Consider the following 23,231-nt stretch of genomic DNA (forward strand, 5'->3'; position numbering starts at 1 on the left):
AATTAAAAAAAAGCATGAAAATATAATTTAATAAAATCGACTTACCTGAGTTTTGGGATACTTGGTAATTTTAGGTGGTCTATCAGCAAAGCAGTTCAGCAACAGCATCAATATGACCAAGGGATAATAGACCAAATAAGTAATGTAGGAATAGTACGACTCAGGGTACTCCTTTGTACTGGCATTTCTGATTTCTGACCTGAATTGGATTGCTCCACATAGTCCCAAGAAGAACCAGAAGAGGAACAGCAAACCTGAGGTTCGCAGGCCATATTTTTTGTTGAAAAACAACAAGGCTGCAGAGAGTATCTGAAAGAAATAGTAAAAAGAGTTTGTAAAAAAACCTAAAGCATAGTCCACACCTAAAATTTTACCGTACGTTTAATTCTCCATCTATTAAAAAAATAATATACAGGGTGTTCCATTTAAAAAAGAAAGAAAATTTATTTTATATTTTAGAAAGTTTGGCGTAGAATTTTGAATCACCCTGTCTGATTTAAGATTACGATATTTACAGCAAAGTAATCACAGACCATCTGTAGTAAAAGCCTAATATAGTTTTGATTACAGGATAGTTCGTGTATTTTTGATAATTTTTTTTTTATGAAAGGCTTGAAAATATATATTTTTTTATTTATTCATTAATATCTCTTAATCTACGGAAATATATTTACTCATATCTCAAGATTATGTAAAGTGATCTGAAAGGAAGCCAAAAATGCAATAATATACAGGGTGTTCCTTTTAAAAAAATCGTCCTGATCCACTCACACTTGTAGAAGTTGATCACTTCAAATAAACCTAATATTTTAAAAAAATAAAAAATAAAACTAAAAATTCTGGAAAAATGGATTAAAATTAGCGGTTGTCAAAATTATGATTTAAAAAGTATACAGGGGGCTTTAAAATAACCAAGAAATAATTATTCACTCAATCTAACTGTTGTGCAATTTCATTATTACACAATATGTTAGGCTGTATTTTATTGATCTCCAATATCAAAGAGATTAAAAATGTATACCGTTCAAGGGTAGAATATTGACTTGAGCCAATAAACTGTTTCACTTAATTGATTGAATGGATCTCAGAGGAATAACATACCTACACAGGTATTTTGATATATCCCTGAGGATATTTACCTTCAAGAACAGTTGTTATTTTTTATCTGAAATTAAATATCTCTATTTAAAACACACATTAAATTATTCATGCTACCATCAATAATTAGATATAAATTACCTACTAATAAAATGAACGGTCGAGAAAATAAAATAAAAAATCAAGTGTTATAATACCGTACGATCGAAAAAAAAACAGCGTCAAAGACGGTTGAGGAATGAGAATTTATGATAAAAAAATTTGAAATATCATTTTTACTCAATATAGAAAATAATAATAATAAATTCTTAAGGCCAACTGGCAGTGAGCGCCATTGTAAAATAAAAAGTACGAGCCTAGTAATGGCGCCTAAGGCTTGACCCTGCCAAAATTATCATCGATTGTCACTCCCAGCCGTCTTCGACGCCGTTTTTTTTCGATCGTATTGCAGTAATAAATCGCCTTTTTAGGTGTAATCGAAGATTTGTTTATATTCTGTATTCTAAAAAAAATCTTTAAATATTTTTGAATACTTTTAGGTAAATTAATATACACGGTGTTCATTTTACACCCTGTGCTCATGAAAATGTTACAAATAACTATTACCTTACATTGACAAAGCTATAAAAATTCAAATTTTTTACATGAAAACACCCGTTTTCCTTCATTTTTTTTTCTTTAACTGTAGTCAAAAATAACGATAACTTTGTATAAAGATGTTTAACAATCGCCTCTACAATGTTGGCACATATTTATATACACCCTGTATAAAAAATATTCTTTTCTTTATATAAAAAAATATTTAAAATTATTGAACTAGACAGACAGAGATTATATAAACAGGAATTTCATATACTGCCCTCAGGATATTTACTATCAAGAGTATCCATTGTAATGTTTTTTATCTGAAATTAAATATCTCTATATAAACCCACATTGAGAACTATTAAGTGTAATTATAGGTAGTGCAAAAACAAATTATAATTGATTATTAATTTAAATAAACTATGCAGATATTTAAAACAGTAAGCAAATAATTGTTTATCATTACATTTTTCTCAAGTCTGATCAAATCTTCTGTTATAAATTTAAAGCTTTGTGTACACTTAACGGTTTACCTGTCAGTCAAAACGTATCTTAGTCTTGCAGAGTCCAGTCTTGGTCTTGCTGCAAGAGTGTTACAGGTCTTGTATTTTCTAGTATTTTTTTATATAGAGACATTTTCTACATAGAAAATCTTTAAATAAATAGTTGTTGATAGTAATTTATGAAGTTTTAAAATTTTAATTTTTACATAGTTTCACAATATAATGTAATAATACAAAATTGTTTGGTGATTAACAATACCAGGTATTTTCGCAATTAGTTTTGTGTGTTTACAAATGATCTATGTATATATGATAAACCAAAAATACAATTTTGTAGTAAAACTCCATAATTTTTTCTTCTCAACTTCAGTAAACACAATGCTATCAGCAGGTTAAACTTTCAGTGTGCTAGTCTTTAATCCATCTGGCCTGACAGGTAAAACCATAGAGTTAAAAATAAAAGCTTTATCAAACTTTTTTGAAACAAATAAATTATTGAAAAAATGTCCCTTTATAAATTCTCTTAAAAATAGGTAGGGTGTATATTGCAAATCCCTCGATAAATCCTAAATATTTTATGTTTGCTTTGTTCTATGTTGCAATGTTTGCATTGCATAATATTAACTTGATCTTAATTCAAACAAATTACAAAGTAAAAGAAAAAGTATACTTACGAATGAAAGTAATTTAAATATAGGTGTGTAGATATCAACACTGGGCACAAACTCTGTTTTTGAACTACTTAAACTTGTAACAAAATCACTCAACATCAATACACAAAGGATACCGGTAACCGCGAGCTTGGATACATTGAGCCAGTTCCAAGGAATGTCTTTCTTTTTACTGTTTGTTATGTAGTACACTTCCAGTCCAGAAAAAAGCCATAGAAAAAGACATGGTATCCAAACGAGGACGGTTTTCTCGAAACACGGTGTAAATCTCGGATCGTCCGTTTCCCAGGTCAGCGATAGGTTCTGTAAAATCGAATAAAAACAAAAATAATAGAGGACTCATCTCTGAAAGTTTGCATAATATTACAAAGTACAAAAACTAGTATTTTTCAACGGTTTTAATACATCCAAAAGGTGTCAGATGCGTTAATACCAATAAAACTAATAAATAAGCTAGATTTTATTGAATAACAAGGTAGAAATAAAGGTTTCTTACCCAAAATGTTGATCCGCAAAAGTCGTCCAGCACAGATCCTGCCATGTTTCCACACAACAGAATTCAGCAACAGACGAATTTGCACTGACTGGCCGGCGGCCATAGATAACCTTCCAAATGCCAACCAAAGAATTGCCAACTTTTATTTTTTTGTCCTTGACCGAATTTGACGTTTTTAAGGTACGGTTCACACGGTTTACCTTAAAATTTCCGGTGTCTAGTTGTACGGTAAACGGATAAATAAAATATGTTAATCCTCCGGTTATATCAAAAACAAAAAACTCCAAGAAGCCAAGAAGTACTAGGATAGACTAGGATTCTGATCAGAGATATAAAGCTAGGGAGAGTGAGTATGACCGTGTGCAGTTCGGAAAATTACATGTTACTCTTAAAAATTGCATTACATGTAGATAATTGACGTAGATGGTGTAATACTATCTGTAACTTTTAAATATCAAAGGTTTGAGGAAGGTGGCAAGATTTAGGTTATAATAAGTTGAAGCTTTAGAAAACAGAAGAGATATGGCTTTAAATATAACACTGACATACTGACATCAAATTATTTACACTCTTCAACAAATTCTTTATGCAAAAGAAAAATATTAACTGATCTGATGACCATCATAGTGAATCACGTAAATTACGTCTTAATTAATTACCTTTTAACTTTGAACCCTGGTTATGTTTATTCGATAAACGGACGATTAATTAATTTTATTCGTGCGTTTAGCGGACCACTAGCAACGCCTAAATTCGCAGCTGGATTGCAGGACACAGTGTGAATCATACTTAAAACAAGAACCACAGATTACAAACTTATATAAATGTCAGTTTGTCAGTTATGTCAACATGATGTTCCGTCATCCGTCATTTTGTTTTATTCAGCCGTCTGTGACAGCCGTTTTTGAGAGAAAATTTCTTAAATAAAACATATTAATCCAAAGAAAATTAAACATTTCTCTTCAGTAAAATGGATGTAGAACCAGAAAGTGATCGTCCGAACATCCGGATTCAAATCCAGAACAATATATCGAACGAATCAGTGGAAAAAATGGACGTAGACGAGGATTTGGAAGAGAACGAAGAAGGTGAAATTCTGGACGATAATGGACATGATATTTCCGAGATTCTTCCACCGACTAGCGAAAATAAGGTACGTTTTATTTAGTAAATATAATTATATACGTTAATAACAGTGTTTCTTTTTTATTTTCTAGATATCTACTGGAATCTTCACAACTGGCATAAACGTCTTCGATAAAAACGAAGAACTGAAGCTACAAGAACGTGCAAAACGTTTTGCATTAAAACCCGACGAAATACACAGCTTTACAGATGAAAATCTTCAAGAATTATACGATAGTTTAGGCATAAAACCAAGTAACGAGAAGGAAATAAAGTTTGAAAAAATACATCTCCTTGGCTTGGATGATATGGGTGCTGAAGATATACTTGACTATTTCGCGGGCTACGCTCCAGATGGTATCGAGTGGATTGACGGGAATTCTTGCAATCTAGTGTGGCTGGACAGTTTCTCAGCTGCTAGAGCTATGCATTTCAAATCTAAACCTGTTAGAGGCATGCCAGCGAGACAGGCTAAAGAGGTCTTTCCCAAAGAATTCCTTGATGATACAATTGAAGAAAGAGAAGAAGATGATCAAAGCATTCTTATAAAAAACCTAAACAGAGAGATAGAATTGCGTAACGAAATAGGTGAAGTAATTCTTCCAAAGAAAAAAGTGTTCCCTAAAAATTCTGTGGATATTTCTGAAATCTCAATACCAATTCCCCCAGGTTATTGGAGATTAGGCGTACCCCATCCCAAAACAAAATGTCTGTTGGTCAGGTTTGGACTCATAACTGACAAAATTCCATTTAAATCAGAAAAATGCAGCAAGTATTACAAGAAAACGGGCATTTCAGAGAATAAGAAAAAGGAATTGAGAAGCATATTTGAAAGAAATAAGGAACTGAATCAAAGTAAGAATCCCTGGGGCTCTCTTGCAAAAAATTGGGATAATGATGCTAAATTTAGGGAAAGAGAACCAACCATTTATAACTTATCAGATACAGAAGAGCCACAGATTGAGGTTAAAAATCCCAAATTATTAGCAAGATTGGGTACAAAAAGACAAGTTAATAGTGAAGAAATAGTTGAAGAACCTCAAAAACCGGAGAAAGAATTGGAAGTTGTTGAATCAAAAAAATGGCCAAAAGAACGAAAAAACAACAAAGTACCAAGAATGAAAATGTATGCAGATGAAGAAGAAGAAAACATGAAAAGAAAGAAAATCTTACAGAGGATTAAAAAACAAAGTGAAGTTATTGAAAAGAAATCTAGTGATAGAGATTTAAGGGACATGCTAGGCCCAACAAATAGATTAGTAATGAAGAAGGACCTTCCGATTATCGATAGAGTCGAGGATTTAGGCAGCAAACTAAGAAACAGAAACCAGAAGATGATTTATGCCATAGAACGTGATTTATTTGACCGTCCACCACCTCATATAGAGTTCTTAACCAGAAACTACTTTCCGGATGTCCGAGAACAGTTAAATAGCAGAACAAGGGCTCAGTTGCCTGAAAGGGACCGTTCACCTCTGGTTTCTGCTTCACACAGACTCTACCACGATACAAGAGACAGACATGAAGATAAAAGAAATCGTGAAAGACCGTCTCACAGGTCTAGCAGAAGACGTACACCGGAAAGGACCTTACATAGTGACCAAATTAAGTCAGAAACTTCCAGAATACGAAGAAGTAGAAGAAGTTATAGTCGTGAGGACAGAGTGTCACATAAACCCAAAAGTAAAGTGGCTGTGGTGATCAAAACTCAGAAGAAACCAACGGTTGCTTCAACAATATGGTCGAGAGTCAAACAATCTAGTGATAGTAATGAGAGTTCTTCTGAATCAGAGTCGGAAGAAGGATCAGACAATAGTAGCAGTAGTAGTGAGTCCGAGTCGGAATCAGAATCAGGGGATTCTTCATCAGATGCGTCTAGGAAGAGATCAAGGAACCCTGACCGTCCAGGCTTCGATAAAAGTAGGCTAAGTCAAAAGCTAGATCACAAAAGTCCGTTAAAAATCACCATGCCCAACGATCGTTACAGAAACAGAAAGTAAATTGTATTTATATAGGTTTGAATGAAACATTAGTTTAATTTGTATATTTCGAAATTTAAGTTGAACTATGTTAAGGACAAAATAATATAGTTTTTATAAACATAAATTTGTTTGTATAATAAAAATGTAATAAATTTTAATGTTGTGTAATTATTTCGTTCCAGAATCTCCCAATTTAGGTCTTAAAATAAAGACTAAAGACGTAGTTTTTGTTAAAAAAACTACACGTAGTTAAATTACGTAAAACTACTTTCGAACCTTAGCAACAGCCAGAGCTATATCTTTGGCTTGATTGCATCAGGAACTTTCATTTACTCACTCTGTGGTAAGTATATTTTACCCGAGCTGAGGCCACAACTGAGGCTGGGCAATTTGAGGTTATGAATTTTAATTCCAAACAGGAAGCGGTTGTTTTTTTGTTCATTTATTAAACATTCAGTTAATAAAATTGTAAGTTTACATTGTCTGTATGTAGATACAATAAATATTATCAGTGAAACAACCCTTAATTTGAAGAATATAGCAACAGTCCCCAAATCTATGGTAAAGAAAGATTTATTTCCATCACCAACACAATGTTTGCAAAAGAGACTGATAATTTTATGGTAAATTACTATTTTTTGAGCTAATTCTTAACTTATTTACGTAATTTTGTATATTATTCTCAGGTGGCCGTTCAGCATGCATTAAACCAACCAATTCGAACAAGATGTGCAGAACTTGCAGTTCTTTTAGACCGAGCTACATTACTTGAACTTCACAATTTCTTCCCCATTCTTATAGACAATATATTCGGCCCACAAGGCACGATATCGTGGGGCCTTCGCACCAGCACTGAAGAAAACAGGGAAGACTTGAGAGAATTGCATCATTTCCTGTCTCCTTGTGGGCCCCTTTTTAGGTTAATTTATATTTTATTGAGAGATCCAAATATTAAATATGAATTCTCTTTGACTTATTTACCTGTAAGTATTTACTTATTACTGTTATTAAGGTTATTTAATGATGAAATTCTTGTTTGTTTTTAGACCAAAATAAGGCAACTTCTAGAACATTCTTCGGGTAATCCGTTTTACTCAGAATTAGTAAATCTAAATCCCCAAAGTAAACAGATAACATCATTATTATTGAGTAAGTTTCTTTAATTATATGTTTTGGAATAAAATTAATAAATATTTTTTTTTATATTTTTCAGACCCTTTTGACTATTATTTCTTTCATTTTGCCTATCATTTAGTCAATCCTTGGCAGCAAAGATCAGGTTCTTTAGTTACTTCATGGAATACTGTTTATTATGTGTTGTGCTGTGACTATATTTTACATTTTCTACCCACTGATCCAAATGTAAAAATTTTGCCAGACATTTACTATAACGGAAAGAACCCTAATAAACATATTTCACCCCCATCAAGTTCACAGTAAGTAAATATTGTTGATTATTGTACTAGCTAAATGATTAGAATTTTTATTTTATATTTTATTTGACATATTTTCAGTAATTCACCAAGAGGCTTTAGCTCAAAAGGCTTAGTCAGTCCTATTGTGTTCAGCAAAACTGTAGATGACAATAACACAGTGAATCTTGACAGATACCATCCAAGAAACGAAATATGGCGCAGCGAGACTGTGCTGACAGTTTTCACTGACATGTGGCTGTGCAATGACTCGGTCAGTCAAACTGTCAGCAATAATGAACTGAATGATTCCTTCAACAAACCCATTTCAATGAGACTGTACTATAATGAGCTTCCCACAGGAGAATACATGAGAATTGTCAGAGTTTTAATAAAACAGCTTCACGCATTTTCTGACAGTTCAAAATGTGATGACACCAATATGTCTGAGTTAAAGAAAATTTCTGTACCAATGATACAAGGGAAGTTTTATGCTTTTTTGAGGAATTTAATACACAGATGGCCTTTGGATGGGTCATTTAGGCTAGTTTTGGAGTTGTGGTTGACTTATATACAGCCTTGGAGGTATCCGGCTACAAATTTAGTTAAAAAAATGTAAGTAATTTTTTGAATATTTCTTTGCTATTTTGCTATTTTTATTTAGTTTTTTTAATTAATTTTTGGTGTATTTCCTTTTATTATTTTTTGTGTTATTTTTTAGTATTTATTTTTATTAATTTTCTTTTATATTTTTTTGTGTTAATTTTTATTACTTTGTATAAGTTAACTTTTAATTTATTATAACTCTTACAGAAATTGTATAGAATTAAACTAGTTTCTGTCTTTTTATTATTTTTTAGTGTTTATTTTGATTAATTTTCTTTTATATACTTTTTTGTTGTTTTTTCATATTTATTTTTAATAATTTTCTTTTATATTTTTTTTGTTAGTCTTTATTATTTCATATAAGTTGACTTTTAATTTATTATAACTTTTACAGAAATTGGATAGAATTAAATTAGTTTCTGTCTTTTTATTATTTTTTAGTGTTTATTTTTATTCATTTTCTTTTATATATTTTTTTTGTTCTTTTTTAATATTTATTTTTATTAATTTTCTTTTATATTTTTTTTGTTAGTCTTTATTATTTCATATAAGTTGACTTTTAATTTATTATAACTTTTACAGAAATTGGATAGAATTAAATTAGTTTCTGTCTTTTTATTATTTTTTAATGTTTATTTTTATTCATTTTCTTTTATATATATATATATATATATATATATTTTTTTTTTCTTTTTTAATATTTATTTTTATTAATTTTCTTCTATATTCTTTGTGCTATTAATTTTTATTATTTCTCACAATTTAACCTTTTATTAATTATATTTTTTACAGAAATGTCACAGAATTGAATCAAGATGCTGAAGATGTAGCATTTAATTCTGATAAACAAAATTTGCACCCAACGAGAGATCACCTACAATTTATTGCTGAAAATTTATTATGTTATGTGGTCATTTTTGAGCAACTCCTTCCCAGGTTTGGAAGGGTGGACTTAGTAAGTCCTAAAATGTCCTTGATGCTTTATAGAATAACTAAGGTAAGTCTTTAGTCATGTAGAATAGTCTTAGGAGATAATATCTCTCACTGGACAGACTATAGTATACTGTAATTTTTACTGCTTGTGTTCTAGGTATTTGATCAACCAAATTTGCCACAATTTTTGAAAGAAATTGAACAGTGCGTTGAGAATCGGCAACCGTCACCCACTCATCAGAAATATGCTGGTTTCCAGTCGGTTTTACCTTCTTTGTCCATAAACAACAACTGGTCCACAACTTTACCAGCTTCCCCTATACCTCATCATGCTGGTAAGATAACGAATTATAATATAGTTCTTCTCGTGTAATTTCTCCGTTTTTTTACTTTTATTTTTTTATTTAATTGTTACTAAGAATGGTATAATGGTTATTACCAGTTTTATTTGTATTTACAATATTTTTTTTCTTTAAATTAACAGCTAGGAATGGTAACGTATCCTTTTTAAGTAGTACGGTAGCGCCGGTAGACAAGAAATGGTCAGCCATAACCAAACAGAGAATTTTTGACTTGGAAGGACCCAGTTTTTGTTATAAGCCTCTATTTTCAAACCCACCAGCGCAAGAAGTACGTTTATAGACCTAGAATATTCTGTCTAGCGAAAGAATACCTATATTACATTGACTATTATTTTTGTAATCATTGAGAAATTATTTCAGAGACTACCATGACGCTTTTTTTCTTTGTTTGCGTCTTAATATATTATTTTGCTGGATAGAATATGTAAGCTGTTTCTTTCTAAAAATATTTTGATAATGTTTCGGTTTTAGATATATGAACTGTTGTCACAAATCAAAAAATCTCAGAGATTAGCTTATGATCTGATCAGGATGAAAGAACAGGAAGAAAAAGAACTTTATTCGGGATTTTGGGGATCGATAAAGTACTTTTTGCAATCTCCTGCATCAAATGATGAATTTAGTCTGGATGACAGGAAAAAAGTGCCGATTTATTTAGAGGTGGCTTTGGGAAACTTGAAAGACATGTTTGATATCACTGAAGAGGTAATGTACTGCTTTTGGGTCATTTTTTGTAGAATTTTTTCCACACAGAAAATTAATATATATAGACAAACCTTACAAGACTTGTAAGGTTTATGTAAGCTTTTTTGTAAGCTTTATGTAAGGTTTGTAATACAAGTACAAAATGATGGTACCTGTTAACAGAAATATGGTAGATTATGTATTAAATAAGTTTATTAAGGAAGATATATGATTATTATACAGGGTGTTCCAGAAATAAGTGCAGGTATTTTAACTGGTAGTATAGACCCTGAAATGTGCTTCTTTTGGCCAGTTTAACCACCCCTTTTGAAGGGGTGAAACTTTCTGGAATATAAAATGATTTTTCTTTATTGTTTTAAATAGAACGCCCTGTACATTATTTTTTGTAGTGTGGCTTTTTTGTTGTGGCTTTGATAAAAATTTATTGTAATAAAGTATCATTTGTTTTTTTTTCAGTAAATTAATGAGGGTATTTTTGTTAATAATTAATTTTATAGATATTTGAGGACGAACCTGATACAATAAAGACAGCCAACGGTAACGGTTTCGAGATGTCACACGATTTCAAATTTTTAACGCCCGAAAAAGTGAGAAGCAGAGTTAAAACTATTAAATACGAAGGGGATCCAGACTTAATACCCATTCGTAGTGACGAAAATAAATTTTTAGTTAGGACATTGTATCAAATTTCACTACAAATCAACGAAAATGTAAGTAGACTTTTTTTTAATTTATAACAATTAATACAAAAAAAATATTATTGAGTTCTTCAAAGAAGTTTATGTAGAGTTATTTGACCTAAAGCCTTACAAGTTGATATTTTAATGAATATTTTCTGTATTAAAAAATAAAAATGCTAAAGTATCATTTTATCGGTTCAGATAAAACATATCAGGTAAAACATTGTGTGCAGACGTAAAAACGGACGTTTTACGCGAAGTGAATCATATATAATTTATATGTACATGTATGCTGTTTTTATATGAAGATTATATACATATAAATTATATATGATAGCATATTTCATTTATATCTAGATATTTTATACAGGATACTATTATTTCTAATAGATTTCAAGTTATCGATATTTGAATTCATAGTTCTAATAGCACAACCACTATCGAACACCCACTCAATTCCATTTATTTTTACCAAAAATGCAAGTGTTTCTAGCTTGCACTTAAAAAAATTCAAGCTACAGGGAAAATTACAACGACTCGTTAATAAAATAAACAAATTAAGTATCACGGGACGTAATTAAATCGTGAAGCTGAACGCATGACGTACACCTTTCCCTAGAACTTTAAGTACTGACAGAGGTATTGATTGGGTCGACCGGTCAACTGCGACAAATCTGCTCTATCCCCTTCCACGTCTCTTAGCGATGTGCACAGTTTCTCGGTTTATTTTATATGTTTGGCAACGTGTTTACTGTCCTCTCTTTGTTCAGTACATTATAAACGCATTGTACTCTTCTTACATACGGAAATCTCGACCCAAGACTAACCTTTGCCAGCCCTTAGTATGGTCATATATAAAAATATATATAAATTTTATATGATATCGTATTTATTACTATTAAAATCAAAAAGGTTGTAGTAATTTTGTCTAGTGAAAGAGGAAGCGATCGACAATATAATTGAATTCATCAATCAATCCCGATTTATGTCATATGGTAAAATATCAAACCTCGTTTTTTTATCTGAAAAAAATAAAAGTTAAAGAGGCGATACACTTTTGAAAAACACCCGGTATATTATGTGTATTTTTGTTTTAGTTTGGAGATAGATTTTACCAACTTTACCACAGCCCATCCTACTGGGGCCGTTTTTGGAGACAGATCCTTTGTCCTCCCATTACCGTGCACAAATACGACAAATCCATAATGGGCTCTCCCAGGGTCGGTGTCAATTTACCACCTAGAATAAGCCTAAGACCGTGGGCCAGTTACAGATTCCTAGGTTACCTGCTATTCGGTGGAATCGTAGCATTGCTGTTTGGATACAGAATAGACACCTATTTGGCGTTTTTATGCAGTATTTATTTGTTATACAAATTGATGAAGGCTGTGCCTTGTGGAAGTTCACCAATGAGACATAGTTATCCCACTGAAGGATTTGGCAACATCAGTTTCAACGATTCGTTTTGATCTGATACGGTTTCGTATTATTATTATTTATTTATAAGAGTAATTTATTTTTTATTGTGGCTAATTGTAATTTTATAAGAATAAATTGTTTTTTATTGACATGAGATTTTTTTTAACGTAAAATAAATAATTTATTATACCGATTTGGTCATTTTAGAATTATTATACCGATTTGGTCATTTGTGATCTGGGGTCTGGATTTTAACGTGTAAACAGAGCGTGTAAAGCTTGATTTTCATGCATCCGTTATACGTTGATACCTTCCCGAGATTGTTCCCGAGTGACAGTTATGAAGTATGCAACTAGTTAAACTAGTATGTTTTATGACGTTTTATTTAATTTAAATCAGATTTAATTCAAATTCGTTTTTAAATTAATTATCATCTTTGTACGAACTTTAAATATATTCGCAAACTATATCAACAATTAATATAACGCATTTATATTAAATTAACAATATTAAAATAAATTTAAAGAGTTTCGCATCAAAGAGCCCTAATTTTAACCTTTCGAATTTGTCAAATGATCTTAGACAGTTATTTTAAATTAATGAAAAATTCCAATCATGTCTCCCGAAGCAAATAAGAAAAATACAAATAAAAACGCTGATCTAAACAGCGAAATCCTGAAGCAAGCGTTAAATTTATCCGAAGTTGCGATGGATCTTAGAGATCACTACATCGCTGGTGAAAAATGCATTAATTTTTTCAAATCGATGATTAACGGTAAGTTAGTTAAAGAACTATTTAAAAATATGAAAGTGTATGTATTTTAGGAGCAGAAAAAGCGTTAAATGCTATTGAAATCACATCAAAATCATCCTTTAACTTAGCCAACAAGTTAGTGGAAAATAACATTAATGTTCCTGAATTATCAGAGGAATTAAAGCTTGAATATGATCAATTACAAGGTTAAACATAATAATTCTGTTATTTACTCTAAATAAACATAATTTTAGGACTTATAAATAAACATTTAAGTGATTTTAACATGGAAGAACATACAAGCGATAAAAATAAGTATCTAGAAGCTAAAAGAAGAAATTCTGAGAATGTTTTACACGGAAATTCCAGTAGTACTAAATCTCTTAAGGTAAAATATCGTATTTCATGCATTATTTTTGCACAAAGAAGTATTTTTAAATATACAGAACGACGTTGATGAAAAGTACCCAGAAAATCTGTCAAAAGAGTCTCTAATAGACCTGAACAATGTGGTAAATCTTCCTCCTGTGCCTGAAGATATTTTTACCAGTTTTTCCAATAACAAACCCACCAGAACTTCAAGTCTTTCTTCATTAAAAAATATGAGAAAAATCAAAATGTTTCTTCAAAAAGCTGAATCTGATGAAGAAGATAGTTCAGATAACGATGAACACGACTATACAAAGATGGTTTACGTAAATAATTTAATTGTTTCTTATTTTTTGTTAAAAAAAATAAATTTAAATATTTTCTTTGTTATGCAACCAGTTATTCAGACCAGGTATATATCTGGTTGCATAACAACACCACCTTTTTAAAATTTTCTTGATATACAGGGTGATAACGATGAGAGTAGGACAGCAAGTTTTCATACACCTTCCACGAGAAAATTGCATTTGGGATATATTAAGGAAGAATCTCAAGATTAACAATAACGTACTTTGAACTAATAAAATTATGTTTTGTGAATGTTGCAGTCAGTTTTATTTATTCATAAAATTATTATATTGATTAATTTATAAAAAAAAATAAAAACTCGAGATTCTTGTAAAGTAAACGAAAATTTAATACATTTTGAGTATAATACTGCTAAAAATAAGAGTTGTAAAATAATATATTATAGTCTTGTTAGAATTTTATTATTCTAAAACCATTTTAAGGGTTGACGATCGTGTAATAAGATGAGTTTTGTTAACTGTCCAACTTGGGGAAATAGCTATAAATCTCTGAGTCAATTGAAAGATAATAAAAAGTTATATAGAGTTTGGTTTATTGGCGATTTTATTGCCTTCCTTTTACAATTATGTCGACAAGTTAATAAACGATAAAACTACTACGCTGTTCAGTATTCCTTTTGAAATTGATTCGTTTGTAAAACGATTTTAATATTAATTTTACTTGAATAAGGCCAATTTGGTTGTATTATATACAGGGGAACTTAAAGACCGTAAAATTCAGCAAATGTATTATTGGTTTATTCCTCTAAAAATTGACTAGGGTTTCCGAAATCGAAGCTGTTTTTCGGAACCGGGATTTCCGTTTTTTTTTGGTACCTACTGACTAATTTTTGTTTAATGGTGGTGCAGTTCATCAATCAGAAAGCAAGGAATGGTTTTTCAAAGTAAAATGGATAAAAAATTGAGATTTTTAATGAAAATAATATCAAATTATTAAGTAATCAGTCATGAAAATATTAACATGAACACAAGTAAAGAAAAAAGTAAACAACATAAACCAACTTAACTGAATTTGAGACAAAAGCCCTACAATATTGACTAAAAGTGCAAAAATCTATTAAAACTTAACATAATAAATATTATAGGAACTTCAAAAGAGAAAAGAAGCAGGAACAATAAGAAATAGCATCATTAATATTTAGAAGAGTTTGATTTCGACGGCTAGAAAGTATCAAAAGTCTTTCGCACGTAACAAAAAATATGTTTTTAATTATTATTACCGAGTCCCGAAAGTAAAAAAAACGGGAAATAATAATTTCGGGTCCCGGTTCTATGATGTCTCAAAAGAACCGGGAATTCCCGGTACTTTCGGTATTTTTTTACGATTTTTTACTTTATTTAAGTATATCTTAGCTTAAGAAAAAATCTTATTAAAGAAAGTGTTTGGTGTCTTTATTTACTATGTTAAAAGTTGATACTTTCTTCTTAAAAATGCTTTAACTAAGTCTAAGACCTGTAACACCCTTAACCCGAGTAAAAAAACACGTAAAAATAAACAAGAAACGCGAGTAACTTTCAAAAGTTTATCACTTCTACGAGATATCCGGTGAATTTAAGACCCAATTAGCCTTTTCTCGCCATTCCTGCCATAATTTTGACATGATTATCCTGCGCATATCGTGTAGGAATCGCGCAACTGTGTATAGAGTATCAGCAGGATACAGGAATCGCACTGGACACCGCAGAAACCGTTGATTCTTTGAGTCAGTAAAAAGCGCGAGTTTTTAGAGCAAGCTCACGCTCATTTCAGTGACTAAAAGTGTTTTAGAGAATCACTTTTACAACTAAACTGTAAAGAAAAAAGAAAAAAATATTTTTGTGTTTTTTTTTGTGGAGACTTTTTAATATTTTGAAAGACTTTTAAGTTTGAAAAAAAAGAGATTTTTTGGTGTACGTTATTTTATAATGTAGTGCAACACTTGTTGAACATGGTAAGTTTATTTCGATGAAATAAATTAGTAAATTTTACTACTTTAAGAATGATATTCAATGATCGATCAGAATGTCTGTAACACTTATAAAGCGAAACAGAAAAAACAAAAATTCAATTAAACACTAATAAAGTTTTTAAACTTATGTGAAAGAGAAAAAACACCAAGGCACCAAGGGTTCCGTAGAAATTTATAGGTACATATTATGTTCCTTTGAATGAATTGAATGTAATGATTTAAGTCTATTTCAAGTCAAGTCATTTTTGTAAAGTCAATATAACGTTATTTAAATCGTTTTTATGACTTAAGTCTATATTTTTGACTTAAATCGTAATGATCAACTTAAATCGTCAAGACAACCAGAATTCTATTTAAGTACCTTTTTTTTAAATGCTATTATTAATTTTCTTGTATTACCAATTAGCAATTTTCTTACTAAGTATCACGTTATTAATTTATTTTATATGTACAGGGTGGGTCAAATTCGACGCTTTTAAATGGAGATAGACGAAAACTAATATCGGTGTCCGGAGCTCAAATTTTATCAAAAATATAATGGTGAAAACCGCACATCAATATCTGTTACCGTTTCGGAGTTACGAGGTGTTTTTCAAAAATGCGCATTTTTAACAAATTGCTGTAACTTTTTTGCTATGGAAAATTTTGTATTTCTATGAAAACATTTCCAAAGCACCTTTTTACGTAGAATTTAATGGTTTAAGTATAATTTTTTTAAAATTAATAATTTAAGAATTATCAACAGAAAAACTGATTTTTTATTTGGGACACCCTCTATATTTTTAATTAACTGAAAAGAATTTAAAATTACCTTTCCAAAAATATAGCACACTTGATATTTTGTTATAATCCTCTTTGAAATACAGAATTTTTAAAAGTTCGCCACTTTTAACTAGTAGGCTTTGGACCCCTTATTGATGATATACCTCTAATGGAACTAGAAAACATATCTTTCCAGCAAGACGACGCACTGGCTCTGAACGCTGAAGTTATTAGTAAATTTTTGCAGCCAATTTCAAGAATATTTGAATAGCTAACCAAGATCCCAGCCGTTGGCCGTCGAGGCCGCCTGACTTAGTGCCCATGGATCTAATCCTATTGATATATTTGCGAAAGAATAAAGGTTCCATATTCTTCCGTATAATCTAGACAGGAATTAGAAATACTTAGCAGTTATGAGAGGGTATCTTTCACCACTACTGAGTTAATGAATTCCGCGAGAAATGTTCAAAAACTGCCCCGTCTGTCCATAACAGAAGACGGTTGATATGTTGAACACCTATAGCAAAATCTCATGTCTTGGTTTGCTATTTATTTTTATTGTTATTAATATAGTTTAAATGTGTTGATGTTGGTTAAATATATTTTAAATAATTTTTAAGTAATTTTAAATTCTTTTCAATAAATTAAAAATATACAGGGTGTCCCATATAAAAAATCAAATTTTTTGTTGATAATTCTTAAAATATTAATTTTAGAAAAATTATACTTAAACCATTAAATTCTACGTAAAAAGGTGCTTTGGAAATGTTTTTTCAAAGTTAAACAACTCGGTAATTTTCAATTTATTTTAAAAATACTAAATTGAAAACATATATGTTTCTTTCCAACCCTTAAAATACTTACTCATATTTACGAGACCACCCTGAGACCACCCTGTACCACCTGATTACCTATACAATAAAACAACATACAGGGTGGCCCATCGAAAACGTTCCGCAAGGCATAACTGCCAGGGTAATTTTTTTCAGAAAATTCAAAAACACGTCAATTTTGTTTGTGAGGGGGACAACTTTTGCCCCAAAAATTATTGCAAAATCTTCAACCCTCTAAGCGGGGGTGTCATCCCCCGATATTTTTCAAATGGGAAGGGGGGTCGAGTGGTACCGCAATGAAAAGGGCTTTCTATTCTCTATACTTTCCTGCTTCGTTTTTGAAGATCGGTCGAGTCGTTGGGAAAATATGAAGGATTGAAATTTGAAAAGTTTTTTAAACATTTATCAGAGTAAATGATAAGAATAAATTCCTTCGACCAATTTGCTGTTTTTCTTATTATTTCTAGATGTTTGCAATCGGGTTGCGCAGATATTCAATGAACGCCATCCTGACAAACACCTTTATGGCAAAATTGTTCGCCAGTTAGTAGCAAAATTTCGCGAATCTGGTTCCGTTATGAATAAAAAGAGGCAGAGGGAATCCTGTAGAATCCTGTAGTAAATGAAGCTATGGAGGTATTCGTATTGGGCCAAGTTGTCATGGACATTATTCTAAGTACAAGAAAATTAGCCAATGAGACCGGCGGGAATTGTACAAGTTTCCAAAGGATATTAAAAAAACACAAGTTCCACCCGTACAAAATTCAGTTCATACAGGAACTCAACGAAGACTATTTTGATCGTTGCTTGCAATTTTGTGAAACTATGAGTTAAAGAGTGGCGAATGATAATAATTTCCTATCTAATGTGTGTTTTTCGGATGAATGTACAGGGTGGGTCAAATTCGACGCTTTTAAATGGAAACACCCTTTTCTATAAGAGATAGACAAAAACTAATATCGGTGTCTGGAGCCCAATTTTTGTCAAAAACATAATGGTGAAAACCGCATATCGATATCTGTTACCGTTTCGGACTTACGGGGTGTTTTTCAAAAATATGCATTTTTAACAAATCGCTGTAACTTTTTTGCTATGGAAAATTTTATATTTTTATGAAAACATTTCCAAAGCACCTTTTACATAGAATTTAAGTATAATTTTTTAAAATTAATAATTTAAGAATTAACAGAAAATTTGATTTTTTATACGGGACACCCTGTATATTTTTAATTTATTGAAAAGAATTTAAAATTGCCTTCCAAAATATAACACACTTGATATTTTGCTCGATTCCTCTTCGAGATATAGAGTATATAAAAATTCGCCCGCTTTAAATAAGTAGGCTTTGAACGGCACCGGCTGTAATGCAAAAAAAATCTAGCTGTGAGCATCAATTAAAACGAAAATAATATTTGCTATGAGAGATGCAGAATTTTATAACAATTCAAAATATATTTAAGCAACATCAACACATTTAAACTGTATCTAATAACAATAAAAATAAATAGCAAACCAAGACATGAGATTTTGCTACAGGTGTTCGACATATCGACCGTCTTGTGTTATGGACAGACAGGGCAGTTTTTGGACATTTCTCGCGGAATTCATTAACTCAGTGAGGGTGAAAGATACCCTCTCATAACTGCTAATTATTTCTAATCCTTGTCTAGATTATACGGAAAAATAAGGAACCTTTATTCTTCCGCAAATATATCCATAGGATTAGATCCATGGGCACCAAGTCAGGCGGCCTCGACGGCCAACGGCTGGGATCTTGCATGGTTTAGCTATTCAATTATTCTTGAAATTGGCTGCAAAAATTTGCTGATAACTTCAGCGTTTAGAGGCGGTGCGTCGTCTTGCTGGAAAAATATGTTTTCCAAAGCCTACTAGTTAAAAGTGGCAAACTTTTAAAAATTCTGTATTTCGAAGGGGATTATGACAAAATATCAAGTGTGCTATATTTTTGGAAAGGTAATTTTAAATTCTTTTCAGTTAATTAAAAATATAGAGGGTGTCCCAAATAAAAAATCAATTTTTCTGTTGGACAACTCTTAAATTATTAATTTTAAAAACAGATACTTAAACCATTAAATTCTACGTAAGAAGTTGCTTTGGAACTGTTTTCATAGAAATACAAAATTTTCCATAGTAAAAAAGTTACAGCGAATTGTTAAAAATGCCATTTTTGAAAAATACAGTTGTAACTCTGAAACAGTAACAATATTGATGTGCGGTTTTAAATCATCATGTTTTTAGATGAAAATTGAGCTCTTTTTCCGTTATTGTTTTGTCTATCTCCTATAGAAAAGGGTGTTTCCATTTAAAAGCTTCGAATTTGACCCACCCTGTACTTTCTTTTTGAACGGTGTAGTTAATCGGCACAACTGTGGGTACTGGGCTGAGGACAACCCCCAGGGTTTTTCACGAGGTGCACACACAAAACCCTCAGAAATTGAACGTGTGGGCTGGTATTTTTGGAAATTCTATTGTGGGTCAGTTTAACGATATTGAGAAGAACTTCAACGTACAAGTCACAGAACAGCTATCTAGCAACTACCGCACCTGGGGTGCAACTTTGTTCATGTTTCAAAGCGATAGCAAAGTAATTTGTAGCTTGATGCACTATGTTCAGTAGCAACATCGATTCGTAGCGATATTCTGATTTCTCGCTTTGTGGCGAGACGACAGTCTAGACACGTGTGCGTGTGCAAGAGTGTGATAGTGATACCATATTCCGCAGCATTTGAGCGACAATAGTTTTGCAATGAACATAGTACCGATCTGGTTTCGACATCGCTTCTAATCGATCGGTTGCTAACTTGAACAAAGTTGCACCCCTGATCGTTCAACGTTGTGGCAAGGGTAAAAATGCGTAAACATCTAGAAATAATAAGAAAAAACAGCAAATTGGTCGAATTTATCCTTAATAATCATTATTTACTCTGATAAATGCTTAAATAAACTTTTCAAATTTCAATCTTTCATATTTTCTCAATGACTCGACCGATTTTCAAAAACGAAGCGGGGAAATATAGAAAATAGAAAGCCCTTTTCATTGCGGCGCCACTCGACTCCCCTTCCCATTTGAAAAAAGTTGGGGGATGACACCCCCGCTTAGAGAGTAGAATATTTTGCAATCATTTTTGCGTCAAAAGTTGTCCCCATCACAAACAAAATTGACGTGTTTTTGGATTTTTTGAAACAAAATATATCCTGGCCGTTATGCCTTGCGGAACGTTTTCGATGGGCCACCCTGTATATCTATTTGAAGCTATGCGAATATGCTTCATCTTCCAAAAATGGGAATTATAATTAATTTTGTGGCTGTGATAAAATTTCCAAAAAATTAGAAAATTGTCAATTATAGACCATATCGTATACAGGGTGTTTCAAAACAAATGCGAAAAACTTCAGGGGGTGATTCCTTATTCAAAATAAAGGGTAGTTTGCTTCATAAACGTTGGGTCAAAAGTCAACCATTAGGGAGATATTGCGGTACAAAGATGGCGGAAAAATAATGTTTTTATTTTTTATCTTGAAAACGAAAAGAGATAGACTAATAAAATTTTATGGAAGTATTACTGTTATGAAAACACTCTTTCTGGTAATTTTTTCACTTTTTTAAAATGAGTGGAAGGGGTTGAAATAAACTACCCCTATCATTCTTGTTAACGAAATTTAAAGAAAAATCTTATCAAACACATGCAAAAAAATTAATTTGGATAGTTTAGTTTGTTTAGAAACTTTTTTATCTCTTCTATTTTTTGATAAAACTCACCGATTTGAAATTAAAAAATAAAATGTAAAGCATTACATGTCAGGACAAATAACATTTTCTTATAAAGAATCTAGTGGGCTGCTGTAATTTTTTAGGAAAAAATCTAGTCGGCCGCTGTTACTTTTTAAGATGTTCCTAATATTATTTTATTTGACATTACTCTACTGCAATACGTTATTATCTAGATGATTATTATTATCGTTATTATCACTAGATTCTTAATCTAAAAATATTTTTGTCCTGACATGTAATGCTTTACATTTTATTTTTAATTTCCAATCGGTGAGTTTTATCAAAAAACACAAGAGGTAAAAAAAGTTTCTAAACAAACTAAACTATCCAAATTAAAGCATTTGCATGTGTTTGATAAGATTTTCTTTAAATTTCGTTAACAAGAATGATAGGGGTAGTTTATTTCAACCCCTTCCACTCATTTTAAAAAAGTAAAAAAATTACCTGAAAGTGTGTTTTCATAACAGTAATGCTTCCATAAAATTTCATTAGTCTATCTCTTTTCGTTTTCAAGATAAAAAATAAAAACATTATTTTTCCGCCATCTTTGTACCGCGATATCTTCCTAACGGTTGACTTTTGACCCAACGTTTATAAAGCAAACTACCCTTTATTTTGAACAAGGAATCACCCCCTAAAGTTTTTCGCATTTGTTTTGAAACACCCTGTATATCAATAATAAATAATTATGAACTTTAGTTTCTTTTAATTTGTTTTATGACGGTATACCGACTAATCTTTGAACGACTAATATATAATAAAAGTCAGATAATATACCTAACTATTTATTGATTATTAACAAATGAAAAAATATATAATATATTTGTTGCATTTATTTATTTATGGTGCTTATATAAAACTCGCTGCCATTTATTATAGCATTTATTATAAATATAGCATCATCTTGATAAACTCGTATTAGATAAAATATAGTTAAAAATTACTAAATATTGACGGCTGACGGAAAGTACCGTTAAAGTAAAAAGCTAAGTACTTTAAAAGAATAAAGAAAAAAAAAAGCCTCTCCCTTTGTGTGTGTTATATCAAAAATGATGTTCGCGGCTAAAAGAAAATTCGTCCAAGGTACGTGTGTAAGAGTGAAAATGCGAGACGTGAAAACTAATACGGCATCGGGAAATTTCTCAGGGTTTCATTTTCTTTTTGGGGTGATGTACACTTTCAGACCCTTTTTTATTGGATGATTTACAGTTGGGGATAAAAACATACGAAGAAAAAATGATTTTTGTGTTAACGCTAAAACTGAGTAGTATAGGTATAAAACAATTTCGTAATAAAATTATTCTTTATCTAAAATATTCCAAATATTGTACGATCGAAAAAAAAACAGCGTCAAAGACGTGTTTATATAGTGTTATGATATGGGGAAAGTTACGCGAAATAAACATATTGGTTATTGTGATAACAATAGCAAGCCCTCTGCAATTGTGTTGAATTTTCCAGAACGCAGTACGGTAATATTTCCCCAGAGAGTTTATTCTAAAAAAATACGTAGGAAACCATTGAAGAAATGCATGAAAAATACTTTTCATTTCATTAATTTAAAAGTCGAGATATTTTTACATATATAAAATAGTATACAAAATAAAATAGTATTTTTTTGTAAACTTACTGCTGTGTCATTCCAACGGAGACTAATTGTCAGCAGTGGCTTACTAAAGCGACCCATACATTATCAAACAAATTGCGCATCACAGGCTGTTGTGCAACGAGTTGCCAATGAATGGTAACGTTTGATGCGTTGCGCAATTGTTTGATAAGTTTTAAGAATGTTTGAATTCTTTTTTGCAACAGGCGTTTGCGCAGCG

The 23,231-nt window shown here is 31.2% G+C and overlaps 5 protein-coding genes across 9 annotated transcripts in view; 4 read left to right on the top strand and 1 right to left on the bottom strand.

Annotated features, from left to right (window-relative positions):
* The window catches only part of LOC115886683 (multidrug resistance-associated protein 1), a 51,045-nt gene extending 47,579 nt beyond the window's left edge, over positions 1–3,466 (bottom strand). For all 4 annotated transcript variants that reach the window (XM_030905944.1, XM_030905942.1, XM_030905943.1 and 1 more), the window contains exons 1-3: positions 3,354–3,466; positions 2,861–3,160; positions 46–309 (exon numbers count right to left, since the gene is read on the bottom strand). In XM_030905944.1, coding sequence (XP_030761804.1) covers positions 46–309; positions 2,861–3,160; positions 3,354–3,398 — 609 coding nt within the window. In that variant the 5' untranslated portion in view covers positions 3,399–3,466. The remainder of the gene's footprint in view (positions 1–45; positions 310–2,860; positions 3,161–3,353) is intronic.
* Positions 3,467–4,217: 751 nt separating this feature from the next.
* On the top strand, positions 4,218–6,577 carry LOC115886618 (nuclear cap-binding protein subunit 3-like). Its single transcript, XM_030905859.1, has 2 exons — positions 4,218–4,506; positions 4,571–6,577. Exons 1-2 carry the CDS (start codon positions 4,324–4,326, stop codon positions 6,476–6,478), a joined length of 2,091 nt encoding a protein of 696 aa, XP_030761719.1. The 5' UTR covers positions 4,218–4,323; the 3' UTR covers positions 6,479–6,577.
* Positions 6,578–6,835: 258 nt separating this feature from the next.
* LOC115886614 (sphingomyelin phosphodiesterase 4) lies at positions 6,836–12,726 on the top strand. Its single transcript, XM_030905854.1, has 11 exons — positions 6,836–7,083; positions 7,147–7,443; positions 7,507–7,609; positions 7,674–7,896; positions 7,975–8,487; positions 9,271–9,475; positions 9,569–9,746; positions 9,896–10,041; positions 10,245–10,478; positions 10,976–11,188; positions 12,256–12,726. The coding sequence occupies exons 1-11, from the start codon at positions 7,054–7,056 to the stop codon at positions 12,625–12,627; spliced, it is 2,514 nt and encodes an 837-aa protein (XP_030761714.1). The 5' UTR covers positions 6,836–7,053; the 3' UTR covers positions 12,628–12,726.
* Positions 12,727–13,118: 392 nt separating this feature from the next.
* LOC115886612 lies at positions 13,119–14,301 on the top strand. The gene is made up of 5 exons (XM_030905852.1): positions 13,119–13,352; positions 13,403–13,537; positions 13,586–13,719; positions 13,778–14,026; positions 14,168–14,301. Exons 1-5 carry the CDS (start codon positions 13,193–13,195, stop codon positions 14,258–14,260), a joined length of 771 nt encoding a protein of 256 aa, XP_030761712.1. The 5' UTR covers positions 13,119–13,192; the 3' UTR covers positions 14,261–14,301.
* Positions 14,302–15,741: 1,440 nt separating this feature from the next.
* Positions 15,742–23,231, top strand: part of LOC115886506 (5-hydroxytryptamine receptor 4) — a 39,156-nt gene continuing 31,666 nt past the window's right edge. The window contains exon 1 of one of the 2 annotated variants that reach the window (XM_030905687.1): positions 15,742–15,999. The gene's annotated coding sequence lies outside the window, so the exon portion shown is untranslated. Of the gene's footprint in view, positions 16,000–22,323; positions 22,489–23,231 lie in introns of those variants that run through there. The other variant, XM_030905689.1, reaches the window with a different exon arrangement.

Source organism: Sitophilus oryzae, unplaced genomic scaffold, assembly GCF_002938485.1.
Source record: "Sitophilus oryzae breed Bouriz unplaced genomic scaffold, Soryzae_2.0 scaffold_494_pilon_pilon, whole genome shotgun sequence".
Lineage (NCBI taxonomy): Eukaryota > Metazoa > Arthropoda > Insecta > Coleoptera > Curculionidae > Sitophilus > Sitophilus oryzae.

Coding starts and splice junctions, on each gene's coding strand:
- LOC115886618 (XM_030905859.1), top strand. CDS start 4,324: ATGGATGTAGAACCAGAAAGTGATCGTCCGAACATCCGGATTCAAATC. Junction 4,507..4,570: donor CACCGACTAGCGAAAATAAG/GTACGTTTTATT, acceptor TTTATTTTCTAG/ATATCTACTGGAATCTTCAC.
- LOC115886614 (XM_030905854.1), top strand. CDS start 7,054: ATGTTTGCAAAAGAGACTGATAATTTTATG. Junction 10,042..10,244: donor CAAACCCACCAGCGCAAGAA/GTACGTTTATAG, acceptor TTTCGGTTTTAG/ATATATGAACTGTTGTCACA. Junction 11,189..12,255: donor CACTACAAATCAACGAAAAT/GTAAGTAGACTT, acceptor TTTTTGTTTTAG/TTTGGAGATAGATTTTACCA.
- LOC115886612 (XM_030905852.1), top strand. CDS start 13,193: ATGTCTCCCGAAGCAAATAAGAAAAATACAAATAAAAACGCTGATCTA. Junction 13,353..13,402: donor TTTCAAATCGATGATTAACG/GTAAGTTAGTTA, acceptor TATGTATTTTAG/GAGCAGAAAAAGCGTTAAAT. Junction 13,720..13,777: donor GTAGTACTAAATCTCTTAAG/GTAAAATATCGT, acceptor TTAAATATACAG/AACGACGTTGATGAAAAGTA.